The sequence below is a fragment of the Erythrolamprus reginae genome, chromosome 2 (assembly GCF_031021105.1).
Source record: "Erythrolamprus reginae isolate rEryReg1 chromosome 2, rEryReg1.hap1, whole genome shotgun sequence".
Taxonomy (NCBI): Eukaryota; Metazoa; Chordata; class Lepidosauria; order Squamata; family Dipsadidae; genus Erythrolamprus; species Erythrolamprus reginae.
In genome coordinates this window covers 170,756,721-170,778,391 of record NC_091951.1, presented here as the reverse complement: position 1 = coordinate 170,778,391, position 21,671 = coordinate 170,756,721, and the positions used below count along the sequence as shown (strand labels likewise).

The 21,671-nt window shown below is 42.0% G+C and overlaps 1 protein-coding gene across 1 annotated transcript in view; it reads left to right on the top strand.

Annotated features, from left to right (window-relative positions):
* Positions 1-11,898, top strand: part of KMT2D (lysine methyltransferase 2D) — a 145,736-nt gene extending 133,838 nt beyond the window's left edge. Inside the window, 6 exon segments of the mRNA XM_070740448.1 lie at positions 1,955-2,085; positions 2,277-2,562; positions 3,897-3,970; positions 5,519-5,567; positions 5,569-5,628; positions 8,624-11,898. Of these exon segments, the coding sequence (XP_070596549.1) occupies positions 1,955-2,085; positions 2,277-2,562; positions 3,897-3,970; positions 5,519-5,567; positions 5,569-5,628; positions 8,624-8,716 (693 nt within the window). The 3' untranslated portion in view covers positions 8,717-11,898.
* Positions 11,899-21,671: the final 9,773 nt, after the last annotated feature.

Sequence of the window (21,671 nt, the reverse complement as noted above, 5' to 3'; positions counted from 1 at the left end):
CCTCCTTTTTCAGTGGAATCCACACAATACGTAATCTTGGGACTTTACATTCTCTGAGAGATGCTCTCATTGTGTCTGGGTTGATCCATAGCTCATAAAAAAGTTGAATAAAAGCGGCAGTCCCAGAAATGCAACCTACAGCATACTTTCCAGATGATGCTGTTAAACTGGTTAATGAGACCAGTTCTGGAAGTGAGGATGCTAAATTTGCTCATATCATATTTTTACCACTTGGACTTTGTGCTCTGGGAAAAGGTTTGCCTTAGTGGACACATGTGAAGGATTGCCTTATTCTCCATTCATACTGTGTTTTCTCCAGGAACCCTGGCAAGGTTACATAACCACTCCTCTATTGTTTTCCCACACTGACAACCCTGTGGGATGGATTCGCAAATAGTTACCAAGTCAGCCGCTGTAGTTGAGGGTAGATCTTCCTATGTTTTACTGAGCACCAGGAGAAAGGATGGCTCATGCATTAGGAATATTGATTATGCGATCATTCACTTACGTCTGATTCTCAGAGATTCTATGAATCGCCTCATTCCACGTTTTCTAATCTTAGATGGCTTCTGCCAATATTGTTTATGTTTTGGCTGGTCTTGGTTTGATAGTGTCTAGCCCAGTGATGGTGAACCTTTTTTTCCTCGGTGCCGAAAGAGTGTGGGTGGACATTATCGCACATGCGCGAGTGCCCATATTCATAATTCAATGCCTGGGGGTGTGTGTGAAAACAGTTTCCCCTGACCCCCGGAAGCCCTCTGGAGGCCAGAAATGGCCTGTTTCCTAACTTCTGGTGGGCCCAGTAGGCTCATGTTTCACTTCCCCAGGCTCCAAAGATTTCCCTGGAGCTGGGGGAGGGTAAAAATGCCTGCCCCCATGGCCCCTGGAGGCTCTCTGGAAGCAAAAAACGATCAGCCGATCAGTTTCCGGTCACAATTCAAAGTGTTGGTTATGACCTATAAAGCCCTTCATGGCACCGGACCAGAATATCTCCGGGACCACCTTCTGCCGCACGAATCCCAGAGTTGGTCTCACAGAGTTGGCCTTCTCCGGGTCCCGTCAACTAAACAATGTCATTTGGCGGGACCCAGGGGAAGAGTCTTCTCTGTGGCGGCCCCGACCCTTTGGAACCAACTCCCCCCAGATATCAGAGTTGCCCCCACCCTCTTTGCCTTTTGTAAGCTCCTTAAAATCGACCTCTGTCGTCAGGCATGGAGGAATTGAGACTTTCCCTTCCCCCTAGGTTTATAAAATTTATGTATGGTATGTCAGTATGTATGATTGGTTTCTTAAATTGGGGTTTTTTGTTTTTGTTTTTATATTTTTTATTGATTTTCATAAAATAGACAAACAGACATACAAACATTAAACACAGAGTGGGGATACATTTTCCCCGCTTATCTCGAAAGTATAAATTCAAATATAGAAAAAGAATACATAATTAGATATATGTTGAATATTAAAAATTTTGCTAAATTTTAAATTAAAGTTTTTCACATTTACTCTAACACAAGTATAAAACCAAAATTCTTACCATATTACTTATATATAAACTAATTCTAGTATGATTCTTAAACAAAATTGATTTAACTTAAATTGGGTTTTAAAAACATTGTATTATTATTGTTGTTAGCCGCCCCGAGTCTATGGAGAGGGGCGGCATACAAATCTGATTAATAAATAAATAAATGATTAATTAAAAAAACACCCTCCCAGAGCCTGTGTATGAGCCAAAAAAGCAGCTGGCTGGCACACATGCATGTTGGAGCTGAGCTAGGGCAACAGCTTGCGTGCCAGCAGATTTGGCTCTGTGTGCCACCTGTGGCACCCATCCAATAGGTTTGCCATCACTGGTCTAGCCACTGTCTCTTTCCTTTTATCACTGGCCATTCTGAGCATTTCTGCATTTTAAGTGAAATTCCTCATCCCCACCCCAATCCTTTTCTCTTCCCAGCTGCCTGGTGTAGAGAGCTGTCAGAATTATCTGTTTCGCTATGGGCGTCATCCACTCATGGAGCTGCCACTCATGATCAATCCCACTGGTTGTGCTCGATCAGAACCCAAAATCCTTACACACTACAAACGGTGAGTGAACGGCATTTGTGTTGCTCCATTGATTGCTGTTCTTCAGTGAAGAAGCTGTGTTGAGATACCAAGTTGAGCTAATAATTGTTGCATCTCAAAATCTCTGTATTTTATCCTAAGTCTTCAGGACCCTTACTGATGGGCTTCATATCATTTGTTTTTTCTCCCCTCTCCTCCTCTGTATTTTGAAGGCCCCACACTCTGAACAGCACCAGCATGTCCAAAGCTTACCAGAGTACGTTCACAGGTGAAACAAACACACCCTATAGCAAGCAGTTTGTGCACTCCAAGTCCTCACAGTACCGCCGTCTCAAGACTGAATGGAAAAACAATGTGTACCTTGCCCGGTCCCGCATCCAGGGGCTTGGCCTTTACGCTTCCAAGGATCTTGAGAAGCACACAATGGTTATTGAATACATTGGCACCATCATCCGAAACGAGGTTGCTAACAGGCGGGAGAAGATCTATGAGGAGCAGGTAAAGAATGGAATGGAATAAGGACTCTGTACTGGAATATACTTGTGCTAAGGAAATACACTGCTCAAAAAAAATAAAGGGAACACTTAAACAACACAATATAACTCCAAGTAAATCAAACTTCTGTGAAATCAAACTGTCCACTTAGGAAGCAATACTGATTGACAATAAATTTCACATGTTGTCAGCACATTCAGTTTTGTACAGAACAAAATATTCAATGAGAATATTTCATTCATTCAGATCCAGGATGTGTTCTTTGAGTGTTCCCTTTAGTTTTTTGAGCAGTGTAGAAACACCCACTTCCAATTACAGGAAGGATGGGTGGTCTTCGCTTGGGTAGTAGGTCTTGTAGATGGGTTTCCCAACTTTGGCAACATTAAGACATGTGAACTTCAGTGAGCCAGGGTGGCGCAGCAGGTAGAGTGCTGTACTGCAGGCCACTGAAGCTGACTTGTAGATCTGAAGGTCAGCGGTTCAAATCTCATCATCGGCTCAAGGTTGACTCAGCCTTCCATCCTTCCGAGGTGAGTAAAATGAGGACCCGGATTGTGGGGGCAATATGCTGGCTCTGTTAAAAAAAGTGCTATTGCTAACATGTTGTAAGCCGCCCTGAGTCTAAGGAGAAGGGCGGCATAAAAATCGAATGAATGAATAAACAAACAAACAAACAAACTCCCAGAATTCCACATCCAGCATGGATAACTGGGGAATCCTGGGTGTTAAAAGTCCATACATCTTAAGGTTGCCAAGATGGGGAAAGCCTGTTATAAAAGATATTCCAAGCTAACATTTATAGTGAGAAAGTTTGTTTATTTATTTATTAGATTTGTATGCCGCCCCTCTCCGCAGACTCGGGGCGGCTTGGCTTAACTATTGATTATGAAGAGTCTTCAATCAGAATCAGATTCTGATTGGATATTTGGTATTTATAGATCTTTGATTGCCACCGAACGTGGATGGTTCTCTCTTTGAATTCTGTCCTGTCCTATAATTGGAGAAGAATAGTTTACAACACAGTTGTATAAGTCATTTTCACATGAGTGGCATCAGTCCACGCCATCAAAACTTTATACCTGTGATGGTGAACCTATGCACGCGTGCCACATGGAGCAGTGGATGCATAGATTTCAGTCTAAATATTTTGGTGCTGGATGTGGATGAAGTCAGGTGATGTTAAGAGTTTTTCAAAAGAGAGCGATCTCATGCTTGCCCTCTAGCATTTGTGCTACCAAAACAGTTAATCTAAATTCAGATAAAATTGATGGTAAACTGGTGAAGCATGACAGAAACACGAAACATGCTGTATAATTTCTCTCTTCATGCTTTTCCAGAACCGAGGCATCTACATGTTCCGTATCAATAATGAGCATGTGATCGACGCCACCCTAACTGGTGGCCCTGCCAGGTGAGTGTATTTGAATTTATAAGTTATTTGTTTACAAAATTAAAAGTTACTAGTTTTTTCTATCCATTTAAAGACTTCATGGATTTAAAATGGGAATAGTTTTTTTTTATTTTCTCAAGTTCTCACTTGAAATATAGGAAGAGCAACTTAGGTAAAATTAATTGATTTTAATATGACTGTTTATATGATGTTTTTCATTATTGGTCAATGCTGTTTATTCATTACTAGTTGCAACATTTATTTCAGTATGAAGGAATATGTCATTAAGTCTTTCGTAAACTACTCAAGACTCATTTATACCACCAGGCATGGGGGAGTTGAGATATTCCTTCCCCCTAGGCCATTACAAGTTATGCATGATATGTTTGTGTGTATGTTTGGTTTTATAGTAAGGGTTTTTAGTTGTTTTATTATTGGATTGTCACATGCTGTTTTTATCGTTGTTAGCCGCCCCGAGTCTACGGAGAGGGGCGTCATACAAATCCAATAGATAGATAGATAGATAGATAGATAGATAGATAGATAGATAGATAGATAGATAGATAGATAGATAGATAGATAGATAGATAGATAAGTACTTCAGAACAGCTGTAACTAAGAGTTGCATTGACCAATTATTGACCAATTAATTCTTGGCTTCACAACTGAATACCAATTGTCATATTTTGTTCCTCTCAAATGGAAAGCTATTATGTCTTTAAAACTTTTAAAAATACATTTATTGATATTTTTATTTATTTATTTGTTTTATTAATAATTAAAATTAATTGGCTTTATTGGTATTTTGTACAAATAAAATAATATGTAAATCAATTAAAACATCAAGGTGGTAGTAACACTAAGAATAACAAAATAAAGGTAATGTAAGCAATCATTATTAAATCCTGCCCAGGTAGTTCCTTCACAGAGCAAAGAGTACTTATTACACTACATATTTTTGCATAAACTCTTAGTCTCAAAAAATAAAGGGAAGACTCAAATAACACATCTTAGATCTGAATGAATGAATATTCTCATTGAATATTTCATTTGCACAACTATTCCATTTGCACAACAACATGTGAAATCGACTGTCAATCAGTGTTGCTTCCTAAGAGGATAGTTTCATTTGACAGAAGTTTGATTTACTTGGAGTTATATTCTGTTTTTTAAGTGTTCCCTTTTAATTTTTTGAGCAGTGTATATTACAGTTTTACAGCCCTTTCTAAGTAGTTTTACAGAGTCAGCCTCTTGCCCCCAACAATCTGGCTCCTCATTTTACCGACTTCGGAAGGATGAAAGGCTGAGTCAAGCTTGAGCTGGTGACGCTTGAACTGCTGGCAGTCAGCAGAAGCAGCATGTAATTCCGCGTTCTAACCACCGCCCCACCGTGGCTCTGATTGCCAGAATCCTGGAACAACGAGCCTTATACGAGCACCATTCCAGAGTCCCAAGAATGTTCTGAAGAATTCCATGCTGAGCTCTTCGGACCTTCCCACGGAATTGGTCTCCCCAGTGAAGAACCCAGGGCCCCCCCTTGCATGATTTTCCTTCTTCTTCCCCTCCAAGGTACATTAACCATTCCTGTGCGCCGAATTGTGTGGCTGAGGTTGTGACTTTTTGACAAGGAAGACAAGATCATCATCATCTCAAGTCGCCGAATACCCAAAGGAGAGGAGGTGAATATTGGGTTGTTGTGCCACCGCAAGACGGCACAAGAGGGAACGTTTGCAGGTAGTCCTTGACCTACGACCACAACTGATTCAGTCAGCAACCGTCTCTCAATTGTGGCAGCATTGAACAAATGCTGGTTGCAACTGGTCCTCAAGCGTTCCAGCTATCCCAACACCCACGTGTCACGGGAAGGCAATCTGGATGCTTGGCCATCCATTCACAAGTCCAACTTGTTGCCAAGCGTCTCCCGAAATATGTGGTTGCCATTTGCAGACTTTCCTGCCGACTTCTCTAGAAGTCAGTGGAGATGGTGGCAAGGAAGGTCTCGTGTCCCTGGGGTAAGCCCCCCCCCCCATCTGGGCATACCCTTGCACAGCTCTTCATGCCACCCCAGCTGTTAACACACCTCCAGGCACTCTCCCTGATTTGTGCTGCAGCTCTCTCGTGCTGCTGTGAACCCTTCCCGACCTGTGCCGCACTTCTCACGCACCCCTTCGCACCTCTTGGGCATCCCCTTGCATCCTCCGTGAACCCGCGGGACACCTCTCACACCTTTGCACACCCTTCCTGACAATCCAACCCAGGTTGCACCTCTCATGCACCCCTTTACCTCCATTCTGTATCTCGCCTCTCATATACAGTGGTATCTCATGATACGAACTTAATTGGTTCCAGGAGGAGGTTCGTAAGGTGAAAGGTTCGTAAGACGAAACAATGTTTCCCATAGGAATCAATGTAAAAGCAAATAATACGTGCAAATCCTTCAGGAAAATCCCACTTTAGAAGGGAGGTGAACAGAGGGCAGGGAGGAGCAGCGAAAGCGGGTGGGTGGAAGAATCAAGGCTAGGCTAAAGGGTGAGTGGGAAGGAAGAAAGGCAAGGGGGGGCGCCCCTCCCTTTTCTTTCTTCAAAAGACACCGTTTCAGTGCCTTTGCAAGCACTTGTTCTCTGCAAAGTCTTTCCCCCTCCAAGCCGCCCCTCCCTTTTCTATCTTCAAAAAAGGGGAGGAAAAGAAACCCCTTCATCCCAGCAGCAGCTGCTTGGGTTCCTAAGGTGAAAATAGTTCAGAAGAAGAGGCAAAAAAATCTTAAACACCGGGTTCGTATCTTGAAAAGTTTGTTAAAAGAGGCGTTCGTAAGATGAGGTACCACTGTACCTGCTTGCACCTTCCCCACCTGTGCAACTCCTCTCAGGCATACCCTTACACACACCTCCTGACTCTCGCCAGCTTTCCCTGTGTCTCTCGCACACCCTTCCCTGCACTCACACATCCTCTTGTACTTTCCCTCACCCAGCAGCAATCATTGGCAAATGGACCTGGCGTTTACGACCTCCAGCTGGCTTCCCCACTGCCTCTGGAAGTTACCTTATCGAAGTATTGTGGGATTCAGTTAACAGTGGCAACCAGGAATTGTCATCACTAAGCGATACAGTTATACTTCACAACTACATCATTTAGTGATGGAAATGCCTGTCTCAATGGCCATTGTAAGTTGAGGACAGTCTTTATGGCGCAAAGAAAATGGCTGTCCGATGATAACAGGGTAGATTTCATAGTCTAGTTCACTTTGAGCTTATTTACTTAGGATGTTCTATTTTTCATTAATTCTTCTTCAACTCAAGGTAGAACAGTGATCGCTCACTTATGTATTGACAAAACTGATCTGCTAAGTTTCAGCAAAGTTTCTACCTTTGGAGAAAGTTTTCTGCCTTTCTCCCGTAATGAACACATTGCTTTAAAATGGTAAGTCCCACATGTGTCCTGAATGAGGAAGAGAGGTGCACATTTTTTAAAAAGTTTTAATGTTCCACAAAGGGTTTACTTGGCTTGCTTATTTTATGTGTTTGCATCCAATCCTTTCCTTGCCAGTGTCTGGCAGGTGTTTATATACAGTCATGTGGGAAAAGAAAAACACCATTGGAATGCTTGGACGTTTTCCCAACATCTAGGTAATCCTCGAGGTGTGACAATTTTTTCAGCAATCATTCAAAGTTACCGTCACACTGAACAAAACAAACTTGCACCAGTCACTGAAGTTACAGCCGTAATAGTACCCCTGTGGACATGTGATCAAAATTTGGGTGCTCGGCAGCCTACTCTCCCTTATAACCGAGGAGTGTTTTGACTCCCACCACCCACCTATCCCCTCCCCTCCTACACATCTGCCTTTTTAACCACCCTGCATAGCAGTACTTCACCGCGGGGTGTTGGGGCTGAGTTAGAAGCCTTGGGGCCTTCAATAGCCTCAGCTGTCCACCATTGATGCCAGACCTCAGCTCCAGTGCTATCGCCACAAGGGCCCTCTCAAACCCTGCAAAGTCATGCCACAAAGCCATTCCCCCATTGACTTTGATTGATAGAAGCCGGCTGGGAAGGTTCTACGTAGTGATCACATGACCCAGTGCATCCATCATAAACACACGCTGGTTGTCAAGCGTCTGAATTTGGATCACCTGACGATCGTAAGTGCGAGAACCAGCCCTTAAGTCCCTGTTTTCAGTGCCGTTGTAACTTTGGAAATGCTTCGCAAATGGTCGACTTAACAACGGTTCATTTAGTGACTGTTACAAGTTATAACAGCACTGGGGCGGGGGAAAAAACCCTGGGCCGACCATTCTTCACACTTCTGACCGCAAGCAGCATCCCCATGGGCACGTGATCAAAATTCAGATGTTTGGCAACGGATTCATATTTATTATGATGGTTGCTGTGTGCGATCCCCTTTGATCTACTGACAAGCAAAGTCAATATGGGAAGCCGGATTCACTTAACAATTGTGTTACTAACTTAACACCCGTAGCGATGGACTTAACAGCTGTGTCAAGAAAGCTCAGCAAATGGCGTATAATTCACTTAGCAAACGTTTTGCTTAGCAGCAGAAATTTGAGTCGTGGTCGTAACTCGAGGGCTATCTATGTTATAAGCGTGCTGGGGGGGGGGGAAACCCCAATAGCCTGCATTAAGCCTGAGTTACCCTGTTCTCGTTTCTTTCTCCCGCAGCTGACATACGATTACCAATTTGACTTTGAAGATGATCAGCACAAAATCCCGTGCCATTGTGGAGCCTGGAACTGCAGGAAGTGGATGAATTAGCCCCCAGGGGCTGTTTGACGAGAGGCAGAGGCCAACCTGATAGCCTGGCACGCATGGTGCCCTGGGCTGGGCGAGAGAGGCCCTTTCTGCCAACTCTCCCAACCAGCCAGCGTGGCCGAGAGTCACCCAGGGAAAGCATGGTTGGAACCTGCCATCCCAACATGCTCGTGGGGTAGCCGGGACCCAGATTTGAAAAGGGGGGACAGTGTCAGCCTGCGCTGCCCCCGCAAGCCAATATCGTTGGTGGCTTACATCGAGTTGGTTCTTTTGGCGGTTGGGTTCGGTTGCCTCCTGCTTCTTGATAAGGCAAAAACCGACTTTCTCTCCCCCCCAACAAAAGGCAGCCACCGCTAGCAACTCCACCGCCGGGGTGGGAGAACGGATAAACTGGAACTCAGGGTTTTCTTTTTAGTATTTTTCTTTTGCGGGCAAAATGGGGATCCTTCTACCCCTGTGCACCTGTATATAATGGACTATCAGAAATATACTGTGGTGGGGTGGGCAGAAGAGCCCTGGGGCATTCTGTCTAGCTTAGCTGGGGGAAAGAGGGCTGCAGCACGGCTACGGAAGCCCCGGGGAGGAATTTGTAGGGTTTCTCTCCCCCTCACCTTGTGTGTGTGCGCGTGTTGGACGCAAGAAGAATTAAAACAAAAAACAAAAAACCCCTAATCTCTATTGCTTGCTAATCTACCAAGGTAACAAGAGACTTGTTTGAGCTTGACAATCCACCTTCCAGAGCCCCTCCCTCTGGATTTTCTTTACTTTTGGGTGTTGGATTTAAACTGTGTGTGAGTGCGGGTATACATACGTGTGCTTTTTTTCTTTCTTTTTGGAATGGGTCTGTTTCCGAGAGAAAGCGGGTGCTGCCTCGCAGGAATTGGAAACAGGACGTCCCCGTCTCTAGCCCTGCCTTCCCCCCACCCCTTCCCGAAATCTTCCATGTGCGAGGAGCATCTGCACTTGAACCTACCTCATTTGAAGCGTTAGATTTTGGTGTCTTTCCCCCTCTCCCACCTTCTCTCTTAACGTGAGCCCCTTGCTGTGCCACCCTTCTTTCTGTGTCCCTCCCCGAACACAGAGAGCCACAGTTGTGCTGACATCCATGTGAAGTTACTCGGAGGTGAGGTGAGGAGTGTCTTCTTCCGGACTTGGTCTTCGCCTTCCCCCCCCCCCCCCCTTCTCTCCCCAGTCTCTCGGCAACCCCAGTCTCCTGGACCTCTTTTGGAGGTTGAACCACAGAGCTCTGGGAATCCCCATCCCATCAACAGACGAGCCGGACACACCACAAAACTAAGAGGTGGCTTGATATATGCCAGGAGGAGAGAGAACCTCGGGTCACCCGAAACTGCCTGGCGGAGCTGCTCGGTTGGTAGGCCCAGACCCGAGGAGTCCTTTCGGCCGTGGGCCAGAAAAGGGAAGGGTTCCTTGGATTAAGAAGGAAAGGGTTAGCATCGGTGAACTCTTTGACAGCGTCAGGTGGGGGAGAGCTGGTTCCCAGTGAGACTCCTCCCGCCTGGTAAAGAAGCCGTCGGGTTCCCTCTCTCCTCTTCCTCCCCCCCCCTCCCGATAACTTTGCTGCTCTGAAGGCTCACGGTGTGGATGCGTGCGAGTGTGGATGTATAATTATGTCTGTGTATATATATATATATAAATGGAGGAGATTTGAGAGACGTGGGCACATTGCAGAGTTTGGGATTATTTATCTATTTATATAAATAAATATATATATATATATAAATATAATTATATATATATAAATATATAAATATATTGTGTATATATTTGAAATAGCATGGGGAGGAACGCCCTGCCTGCAGGGTTTCTCTGGACTGCTGGGTGGATCTCTGCAGAACCTTCCCCCCGCCCTCTCCCTCCATTGGGTGGGATGGGAACTACGGGAGAGAGAGAGACTTGTTTATTTGCAGAATCTTGGGTAGGAAGCATGTAAAGAGCTTGTTTCTATGCTTCCTCTGTATATACATATATGTATTTTCCTTTTTTTAAACATAAGAGAAAAAAAAAATCAGTTTATAACCAGTATCTAAAGAGCCATCTGCCCAGCAGCATCTCCCCCCCCCCCCCCCCTATAAGGAAATTTCTTACTAACCGAAGGCAAACTATGGGCATTATACAGGTGAGACAGTCAGAAATGTTGCTTTCACCGTTTAAAATACGACACGTGTTCTCCCTGCTGTTGAACGAAACTTTTGGAAGGCTGCTGTACCCTTGAACTGAAGTGGACATGCCAGAAGAGCAAACGTTGGAGGGCCTGGATGGAGAAGGCTTTCTTTATCGTTCAGATTCATTTAACGCACAAATTGCACTGCTTCTCTTTTCCGGTTTCTAAACACACACACATCCTCCAGGATGCCCGTAAGAGTGGCATCTAACCAACCACAATTTCACAGACGATCGATCAGACAATGCAGAGGGAACGTGTGCATAGTGGAAGTCCGAAAAAGGACAAGAGGGGGGGTATTAAAATCAGGGTGAGCATGCAAAAGTGTCTTTTTAAAAAAACAAACAAGTTTGTGGCAAGATGAGAACCATGTTCTTGAGTGCAAAGCTGCTTCTGCAAAACCGATCTAAGCTATGACGGTTACAAAACAATAGGAGGCAATGTCAGATTATTAAAGTAATTAAAACTGTATATAAGGTGACATTTGTGTAGAGAAGGGGGAATTTTTATCATTTACAAAACCACTGGACGTTGTTTTAAAATAAAGGTTTGAGTTAAAGCCAGTATACATTTTTGTCTCTTTGGATTTTGTTTTTTTGTGTGTCTTTCCATTAATTTGGAAGGCTGTAAAGATGTAAAAAAAATAATAATAAATTTTAAAGAATTGCTACAAAGGTTTAAAAGCTTGAGAGAGATTTTAAAGATGATAAAATGACTGAATATAATAGATTGTCAAGATTTTTTGGGATGACGGTTAGAGTTTAAGATAATTCTGTAGATTTTAGCTGATGAAGAAAAAGACTATACGATTTTTAATTTTTATATAAACTATAACCTGGTCTTGAAGCTAAAAATTTTTTTAAAGTTCTCTGCCTGTATAACCGCATTTGACGCCTTGTCCCATACATCTGTTTACAGTTGCACATATATATATTAAGTTTTAACCCTTTTATGAACCCAAATAATCACTTTTTTAAAAATAAAGTGTGGACTTTGTGAGGAATAATATTTTGTGTTGGGGATTTTGTTACTTTGTGTGTGTGAATTCTGTATAGCAAAGTTATCTTTCATAATGAAAGAACTGAAAAGCAAAATAGACCTATTCCTTAAAAAGCATAAATAAAAGCAAAAATTAAAAATCAAATCCCATCTTTGCTCCTGCTATGTTGTGTATTTGGTATAGGTTTAAAATAGAGATGGGTTCAAAGATGAAAAAAAAATCTCATGATTGCTTTTCTGAGAAAGGCTTTGTAAATCAAGATATATATATATATATTTAAATGCTAAATGACAAGTCTGGTTGTTTTATGCTTAATATGTGCCGGTGAAAAATAGACTCATATATGTTGTTAAATGCAGGTAAGTTATTTTCTTACCAATTCTCTTTCAGTCAGGAGAGCACATCAAAACCAGGCTGGATTTGGCAATAAACATATATTTGGAGCAATATCTTAGTTACCGTATTTTTTGCGCTATAAGACATACAGACCCTGCAAATGTGAGTGGAAATGTCTATGCCTCTTATAGGATGCAGTGGGGGCAGAGGGGTTGGTTCCACACTGCCCGGGAACACTGGAGCCTTCACTGCCGAGCAACTGATTGGTGGTTGGATGGGCCTCCTTGTTAAATGCTGATTGCAAATTTTTTATGAATATAATGGCAGAGAGAACAAAATAATAATAATAATAATAAATTTGGATCAAAATGGATTTTTCCCAATGAGATAAATTAGGACCAATTTGAGAATAGTTATTTTAAAAAATTACCAGTATAAGATTTTTATTTTTCTCCACCATAAAGTAAAATAATATATAGTTATAAACACAACAACAATGTTTAAAATCAATCATATAAATACAATATTTATATATTTTTGAGTACTGTGAAACGCATCTAGAAAGGCAAGTGGCAGTTGTCTTTCTGGATGCGTAAAAAGCAATCGACAACATAGATTGGCAGTATATGAAATTACTAATACAAAAAATGGAATTAGGCGACACATTTTTAAAAACGATAGATACAATATACAGTACTCTTGTGACAGTAAATGGCAATATAACCAAAACATTCCAGATAGAGAAGGGAGTTAAGCAACGGTGTCCGTTGTCACCTCTGCTTTTTATTTTGACAATTGAAATACTATTAAATAGAATTAGGGATTGGCCGCCTGGAATACTGCAGATTGGCTGTTCTAGATGGTAGGGATTGTCGCTGTTTGCCATAATTGCCGGAAGCTGCCTGCCTAGAACAGCTGATTGCCGGTATTCCGGGAGGCCGATCCAACCGCCAATAAGTTGCTCTTCAGCGAAGGCTGCAGCGTTCCCTAGCGGCAGCGGCTCAGCTCAGTTGACAGGCGCTGGGTGTAACAGAGTGGAGTCCTGACGAGCCACGTACCGGATGGATGCTGGAAGGCAGAGGCAGATATTTTTTTTGCTTGTTTTCCTCCTCTAAACTAATGTGCATCTTATAGTTCAGAACGTCTTAAAGTGTGAAAAATACGGTGCCTTATTTTGGTGGCTGCTCAGTGGATACTTGTTGTTTCCTGTTTGGTGTAAAAAAAACCACCCTGGGATCGCCTGTTTGGCAATTGAATGAGAGCCACCATGAATGGTTTAATTTTAGCTGGGTTGCCAATGCCTAATCATCATCTGCTGTAACAATGATCACTGCTGGGTTAGAAACATAGAAGACTGACAGCAGAAAAAGACCTCAAGGTCCATCTAGTCTGCCCTTATACTATTTCCTGTATTTTATCTTACGATGGATCTATGTTTATCCCAGGCATGTTTAAATTCAGTTACTGTGGATTTACCAACCACGTCTGCTGGAAGTTTGTTCCAAGGATCTACTACTCTTTCAGTGAAATAATATTTTCTCACGTTGCTTTTGATCTTTCCCCCAACTAGTTAATTGACATTGCCCCTATTCCAGTGATGGTTAATCTTTTCTGGAGCAAGTGCTCAAATGCGTGTGTACCCAAACTCCCAAAATGCAATGCACATGTGGCCTTCTACACATACGCACATAAAAACATAAGAAGAGTCATGCGGAATCAGGCCAAAGCCCATCGAGTCCAGCATTCTGTGTCACACAGTGGCCCACCAATTGCCCATAGGGATCTTGAGCAGAAAGAGAAGGCAAGACTTTCCCTTGACCCCCAACAAATGGCACCCAGGGGGATCCTGCCTGCCTCAACCAACAGAGGCGGCACATGGACATCCGTTTCAATAACCCCTTGCTCCCTGCGCATACCCGTGCATGCATTCAGTCCTCTACACGTGTCTCCTGCCCACCGACAACCAGCTGGCTGGCAGGAGGCGCATGTGTATGCGCCTTAGAGCTGAACTAGGGTGACGGCTGACATGCCCACAGAGGGCGCTGAGTCCCACCTGTGGCATGCATGCCATAGGTTCACCGTCGCGACCCCATTCCCTCTTTTTTCTGTACATGGTGCGGCAAGATTACAAATGCTTAAGGACAGGCAGGAAATTCATTTAAAATAGAAATGTCCTCCAATCCTCACCATTATAGGCCAGCTTTCTTTGATGATCACCTTTGAAATAGTTCTGTGCATTTTTAGCACTATTTTCTTGAACAAAATAGTTTTATCATCACCACAAGTACTTTTTGGATGGGGGAATTTAAACAAGCTGCAAAAAGCTCTTTAGAGCCAGAATAATCATATGTTCATGGATTAAGACTGTAGCATATTTGATACTCTCTGAACTTGGTTGTTTGCTTGCAGAGGTTTGGTTACCCAACTAGGCAAGTCTTTGGTGTTACGAAAGGGGAGGAATTTGTGCTCTGTTTGTAAAAAATAGCTTGCCCTGCCAGTATTGGTGAGGCTGTGTGTTCTCCTTAGTGGTTCTTTGATTACGCTATTGTGTACTGCTTAATGGTTGCTGCTGCTTGGGTGGGGAAAGGAGCAAGGGATTGTGAGACTGGCTGGGAAACTGTCACAGAACATTGAAAATCAAAATGCTGGGTGCAGTAGCACCCAGTATTAAAGCAGGCAGCTACAACTTTCTGAAGTTGATCTCTTGAGAATCATGGGTTCTGGATTTTGAGCACATCTGTAAGTCAGGCATTTGAGGTACCTTGGTTCAAAAACTGTTGTTGTATATAGTGTATATATAAATATAGAGGGAAGGCAGCTCAGGTCTTGCTGTGTTCGCCCTAGCACAAGGACAAAAGCACCAGCCTGAAGATGACGAGTGGGACCTCGTCGAAATGTTGCCAGGAATCTCAAACTTACACGGGAATATGCCAATACTTTTTTTTTCTTTTTTTTAATATGTTTTTATTGTTTTTTGTTAAACAAACAAGACAGACAACATTCAACATTTAAGGGAGCTATCATTGCTCCGCTTGTCATAGAAGTCTAACTAATACAAAAAAAAGGACAAAAGACAAAGGACAGGAACCAAGAACCAAGAGAGGAAAGAGAAAGAATAGTTACAAGAGCCACGGCTAGGAAACAATAACATGGTCAAACAAGCAAAAATATTTTCGGTAAACATCAATGGACTGAACTCAGTGATTAAAAGAAAACAAATTTACAAAAAATTACTAAATGAAAACGCGGATGTAACTTGTCTGCAGGAAACCCATATTAAAAAATGTGAGGAAAAATCATTAGAAAACCCGAAACTTGGAAAAATGTTTGCAGCTTCATCAGAGAATAAAAAGAGGCATAGCAGTTTACGTTAAAGAATGGTTAAACCCTAAACAAAAATATCTAGATGAAGAAGGGAGAATCCTAATGTTAGAAATTGCCATAGACCAAAAAGAGATATTAATGATTGTTATTTATGCACCTAATACGAATCAAAAAGATTTTTATAAGAAATTACACGATCAAATAAATAGAATGCAAAACCCCAACATGTGCATAGTGGGTGATTACAACGCAATAGTAGACCCACGAACTGACTATAAAACGGGGGGGAAATAATAAATGTAATAACAGGAAAAGCTTGCCCTCAGTCTTTTTTGATATGGTGGAAGAACACAGATTGAAAGATACATGGAGAGAAAGAAATAAGCATAAGACCAAATTCACATACTACTACCCCCCACACCAATCATGGTCCAGACTAGATATGTTCTGGACCACAAATGAAATCGAAAATATAATAGAAGAAATCAATATTGGCACAAACACATGGACGGACCACCACCCTATAGTAGTAAAACTTAAAACAGAAGGAAAAGGGGATAAACGTTAGACTATATATCCAAATATAATAAAAGGGAAAGAATATATAAAATATATGACCAGAGAATTAAAATATTTTTTGAAATATAATTGGAACAACGACACCTCAATCCAAAATATTTGGGACACTGCAAAGGCGTACACAAGGGGTCTAACAATTGCATATACAAGTAGAGAAAATAAGAAAAAAACAAACAAAAATTAAGAGATCTACAAGAACAAATTAAAAAACTGGAAACGCAACTACAAAATGACCCCCAAAACAACAATTTAAACCAAGAAAAGGACAAAATTAAACATAAAATAAATTTAATTATACAAGAGGACATAGCTATACGAATAAAAAGATCAAAACAAAACCATTTTGAACATGCCAACAAAACAAGTAAATGGCTGGCATACAAACTAAAAAAAGAGAAAGAAAATAGATATATACACCAATTAGAAGACAATAAAGGAATATTACAATTTGTACTAAAGGAAAAAAAGATCATCAGGGATTATTATCAAACTCTATATCAAAAGGAAGAAATAAATGAAAAAGACATAAATAACTATCTGACAAAATGTGAAATAGAGGAGTTAACGGACCTAGACAGAAAATTTTTAGGGAAGGATGTAACCAGGGAAGAATTAGACACAGCCATATGTAAACAAAAAAACAACAAATCTCCCGGACCAGATGGAATTCTGGCAGAATATTATAAAGAATTTTGGGACATCTTAAAAGACCTGATGCTAGAAGTATTTAATGAAGTTCTAAATCTAGGGAAAATGCCAAACTCATGGACAGACTCCTTGATAGCCTTAATCCCCAAAAATAAAAAGGAAAAAGAAAAAATAATGAGCTACAGACCCATAGCATTATTAAATGCGGATTATAAAATGTATACTGCAATAATAGCTGATAGACTCAAAATAATACTAAACAAATGGATACATTCAGATCAAAATGGGTTCCTACCTGGTAGACATATTCAAAACAATATTAGAATAATGCTGGACACTCTAGAATATTACGAATCCCATTCAGAAAAAACAGCTGCAATAATATTTATGGATGCCCAAAAAGCGTTCGATAATCTAAATTGGGAATTCTTATTTGAGATATTGAAAAAAATGAATTTTGGACAAAAATTTACTAAAACAATTCAAACTGTATACTCAAAGCAGTCAGCTCGAATCATAATAAATGGAGAGACAACTGATACACTTCAAATAAATAAAGGAGTACGACAAGGATGCCCACTATCCCCACTCCTTTTTATATTATACACTGAAATTTTGTTAAACCAAATACGAAAAAACGAAGATATAACAGGCTTAAAAACGAAAGGTCACGAGTTTAAGTTACAAGCATTTGCAGACGATATAGCCTTCATTATTGAAAATCCAATACAAACGGGCCAAAAATTAATGGAAGAAATAAACAATTATGGACAAGTAGCAGGACTAAAAATCAACAAAACCAAAACTAAAATTATAGTTAAAAACATGACAGCAAAAAACAAACTCTGACTAGTAAATTAAAATTGGAGATTACAGAAAGAATTAAATATCTAGGAATAAATCTATCAGCTAGATGTATAACATTAAAAAAAGATAACTATGATACACTACTAAAAAAACAGAATCACAATTGGATACATGGACTAAATTACCAATCTCATTACTAGGAAGAATTGCCACAATAAAAATGACCATACTACCCAAATTCTTATATTACTTCCAAACAATTCCAATTAAATTAGAAGGCACCTTTTTTAAAAGACTAGACAAATTAATATCCAAATTTATATGGCAAAACAAAAGACCAAGAATCAGACTCAAATGGATACAAGATAACCCTAAGCAAGGTGGACTTAGCCTACCCGATTTCAAACTTTACTACCGAGCAGCAGCCCTAACATGGGTTAAAGAGTGGATACAACTTCAGAATACCAGATTACTAGCTCTGGAGGGACATGATATCCAGTCCGGATGGCACAGTTTCATTTGGGATAACAAATCTAATACACACTCATACTTTAAACACCATCTGGTAAGGAAGTCACTAATGGAAAACTGGAACCTAATTAGAAAGCAACACTATTTTAAAATACCATTATGGTTCTCAAGCATAGAAGCAATAATTTACCCAAATACGATAAGCCGACAAAAACTATTAAAATATTCACAGTTATTACATAAAGATTTAAAATTAAAAACACGAACACAGTGAAATGAAGAAGGGATAAAAGTGGACTGGTGGTGCTATCATCAAATATCATCTAGATTTCATGTAGATACAAAGAAATATGGAATACATAAAAACTACACTCCATTAGATAAAATCCTATTAGGCCCCCACAAAAAATCAATTGCAAACTTCTACAAAATACTCCAAGAACACCAAAACGTAGAAGAAATAGTTAAAGGGAATATGATCGCTTGGGCAAAGAATATAGGTCCCACAATACAATTGTACCAATGGGAAAAAATATGGCACACCAATTACAAAATCACAAAGTCCACCGCATACAAAGAAAATGCAATAAAAATGTTTTATAGGTGGCATATGCCCCCCGAAAGACTAGCAAAAATGTACACTAACCTCAAGGCTAACTGTTGGAAGTGTGGTGAGAAACAAGGCTCATACTTCCATATGTGGTGGACCTGCAGACAAGTCAAAGAAATCTGGCACAAACTTCAGAAATGGATAAAGGAAATAACCAAGATTGAACTAGAAATGAAACCTGAAATATTTTTGCTTGGCATTATTGAAAAGCAGATGAACAAGGAATATTATTATCTAATACAACATTTAATAACCTCAACAAGAATAGCTATCGCACAATTTTGGAAGAATGAAAACATGCCAAATGAACGGAATTTAATTTAAAAAATGTTAGATTGTGCTGAAGCAGACAAATTAACAATGGAGCTAAAAGGAAAAGAAAAAACGAAATACTACCAAATTTGGGAAGAATTTTATATTTGGTTAAATAAAAGAACTCACCTTTATAGTGCTGCGTGATAAGGAAGCAATTTAAATAACAATCTTATTTTTTTTTTAAAAGAGTCAATATAGTTATTGTTTTCCTTAGTTGATAAGAATTCACGACATAAAAACCCAACTACAACATACAACTCAAATCGCTGGTCTTAACGTCTTAACATCGCCAAGAATTTTTTTTTTAAAAAGAGAGGACGCTGTCAACAGTCTCTACTACAGGAGAAGAGAAAAAATAAACCTTTTGCTTGTTTTTTCTGTTTTCTGTTTTTTCTGTAAATGTACTGTTTGTCGTTACTGTCTTGTTATATATATGTAAATAAAAATTATTTTTTTTTTAAAAAAGTCTAACTATAATCAGATCGATACAGAAATATAACACATTCATTCTATGTTCTTATTAAATTTACCTCTACCATCTTTATGTTGTAGTTCATATAGCTCAAATCAATTCTCTTATCTATAAAATATCAATTTAATAATATAATTAAGATTGTTAACATTTAGTTAATTAAACAAGTAATAGAATATGGCTGGGGGGGAGGGAGTTAGGAAGGTCCTACTTCTCCCCCCCAGCCAAAACCGCAAAGCATGTTTGCTGCCACACGATTTAGCGGCGAAGTGACGTGAAGGGATGGAAAGCTGAAACCGCCCGGTTTCAGCTCCCCATTCCTCCACGTCACTTCGCTCCTGTCCTGGCTAAATCGTGTGGCAGCAAACAGGCTTTGGGGTTTTGGCTGGGGGGGAGGGAGTTAGGAAGGTCCTACTGCCTCCTCCCCCAGCCAAATCCCCAAAGCATGTTTGCTGCCACACGATTTAGCGGCGAAGGGACGTGAAGGGATGGAAAGCTGAAACAGCCCGGTTTCAGCTTTCCATCCATCCACGTCACTTCGCCGCTAAATCGTGTGGCAGCAAACATGCTTTGGGGGTTTGGCTGGGGGGGAGTGAGTTAGGAAGGTCCTACTTCTCCCCCCCAGCCAAATCCCCAAAGCATGCTTGCTGCCACACGATTTAGCGGCGAAGGGACGTGAAGGGATGGAAAGCTGAAACAGCCCGGTTTCAGCTTTCCATCCATCCACATCACTTCGCCGCTAAATCGTGTGGCAGCAAACATGCTTTGGGGGTTTGGCTGGGGGGGAGGGAGTTAGGAAGGTCCTACTTCTCCCCCCCCAGCCAAATCCCCAAAGCATGTTTGCTGCCACACGATTTAGCGGTGAAGGGACATGAAGGGATGGAAAGCTGAAACCGCCCGGTTTCAGCTCCCCAATCCTCCATGTCACTTCGCTCCTGTCCTGGCTAAATCGTGTGGCAGCAAACAGGCTTTGGGGTTTTGGCTGGGGGGGAGGGAGTTAGGAAGGTCCTACTTCTCCCCCCCAGCCAAAATCCCAAAGCATGTTTGCTGCCACACGATTTAGCGGCAAAGTGACGTGAAGGGATGGAAAGCTGAAACCGCCCGGTTTCAGCTCCCCAATCCTCCACGTCACTTCGCTCCTGTCCTGGCTAAATCGTGTGGCAGCAAACATGCTTTGGGGGTTTGGCTGGGGGGGAGTGAGTTAGGAAGGTCCTACTTCTCCCCCCCAGCCAAATCCCCAAAGCATGTTTGCTGCCACACGATTTAGCAGCGAAGGGACGTGAAGGGATGGAAAGCTGAAACAGCCCGGTTTCAGCTTTCCATCCATCCACATCACTTCGCCGCTAAATCGTGTGGCAGCAAACATGCTTTGGGGGTTTGGCTGGGGGGGAGGGAGTTAGGAAGGTCCTACTTCTCCCCCCCCAGCCAAATCCCCAAAGCATGTTTGCTGCCACACGATTTAGCGGTGAAGGGACATGAAGGGATGGAAAGCTGAAACCGCCCGGTTTCAGCTCCCCAATCCTCCATGTCACTTCGCTCCTGTCCTGGCTAAATCGTGTGGCAGCAAACAGGCTTTGGGGTTTTGGCTGGGGGGGAGGGAGTTAGGAAGGTCCTACTTCTCCCCCCCAGCCAAAATCCCAAAGCATGTTTGCTGCCACACGATTTAGCGGCAAAGTGACGTGAAGGGATGGAAAGCTGAAACCGCCCGGTTTCAGCTCCCCATTCCTCCACATCACTTCGCTCCTGTCCTGGCTAAATCATGTGGCAGCAAACAGGCTTTGGGGTTTTGGCTGGGGGGGAGAAGTAGGACTTTCCAGCAGCCTCCGAACGCCGAACGCGGAAGTTCGGGTTTTGGCGTTCGGCTTCGGGAGGCTGCTGGAAAGCCGCCCGGCTGTTTTAAAAGGTGACCGCCAGGCTGAGGGGCTTCCCAGAAACCTCCCGAACCCCGAACTTTTGCCGAACTTCCGGGTTCGGGGTGTTGCTGGGAAGCCCCCCAGCCTGGCGGTCACCTTTTAAAACAGCCGGGCGGCTTTCTGGCAGCCTCCGAACGCCGAACGCGGAAGTTCGGGTTTGGCATTCGGCTTCGGGAGGCTGCTGGAAAGCCGCCCGGCTGTTTTAAAAGGTGACTGCCGGGCTGGGGGGCTTCCCAGCAACCTCCCGAACCCCGAACTTTTGCCGAACTTCCGGGTTGGGGTTCGGGGGGTTGCTGGGAAG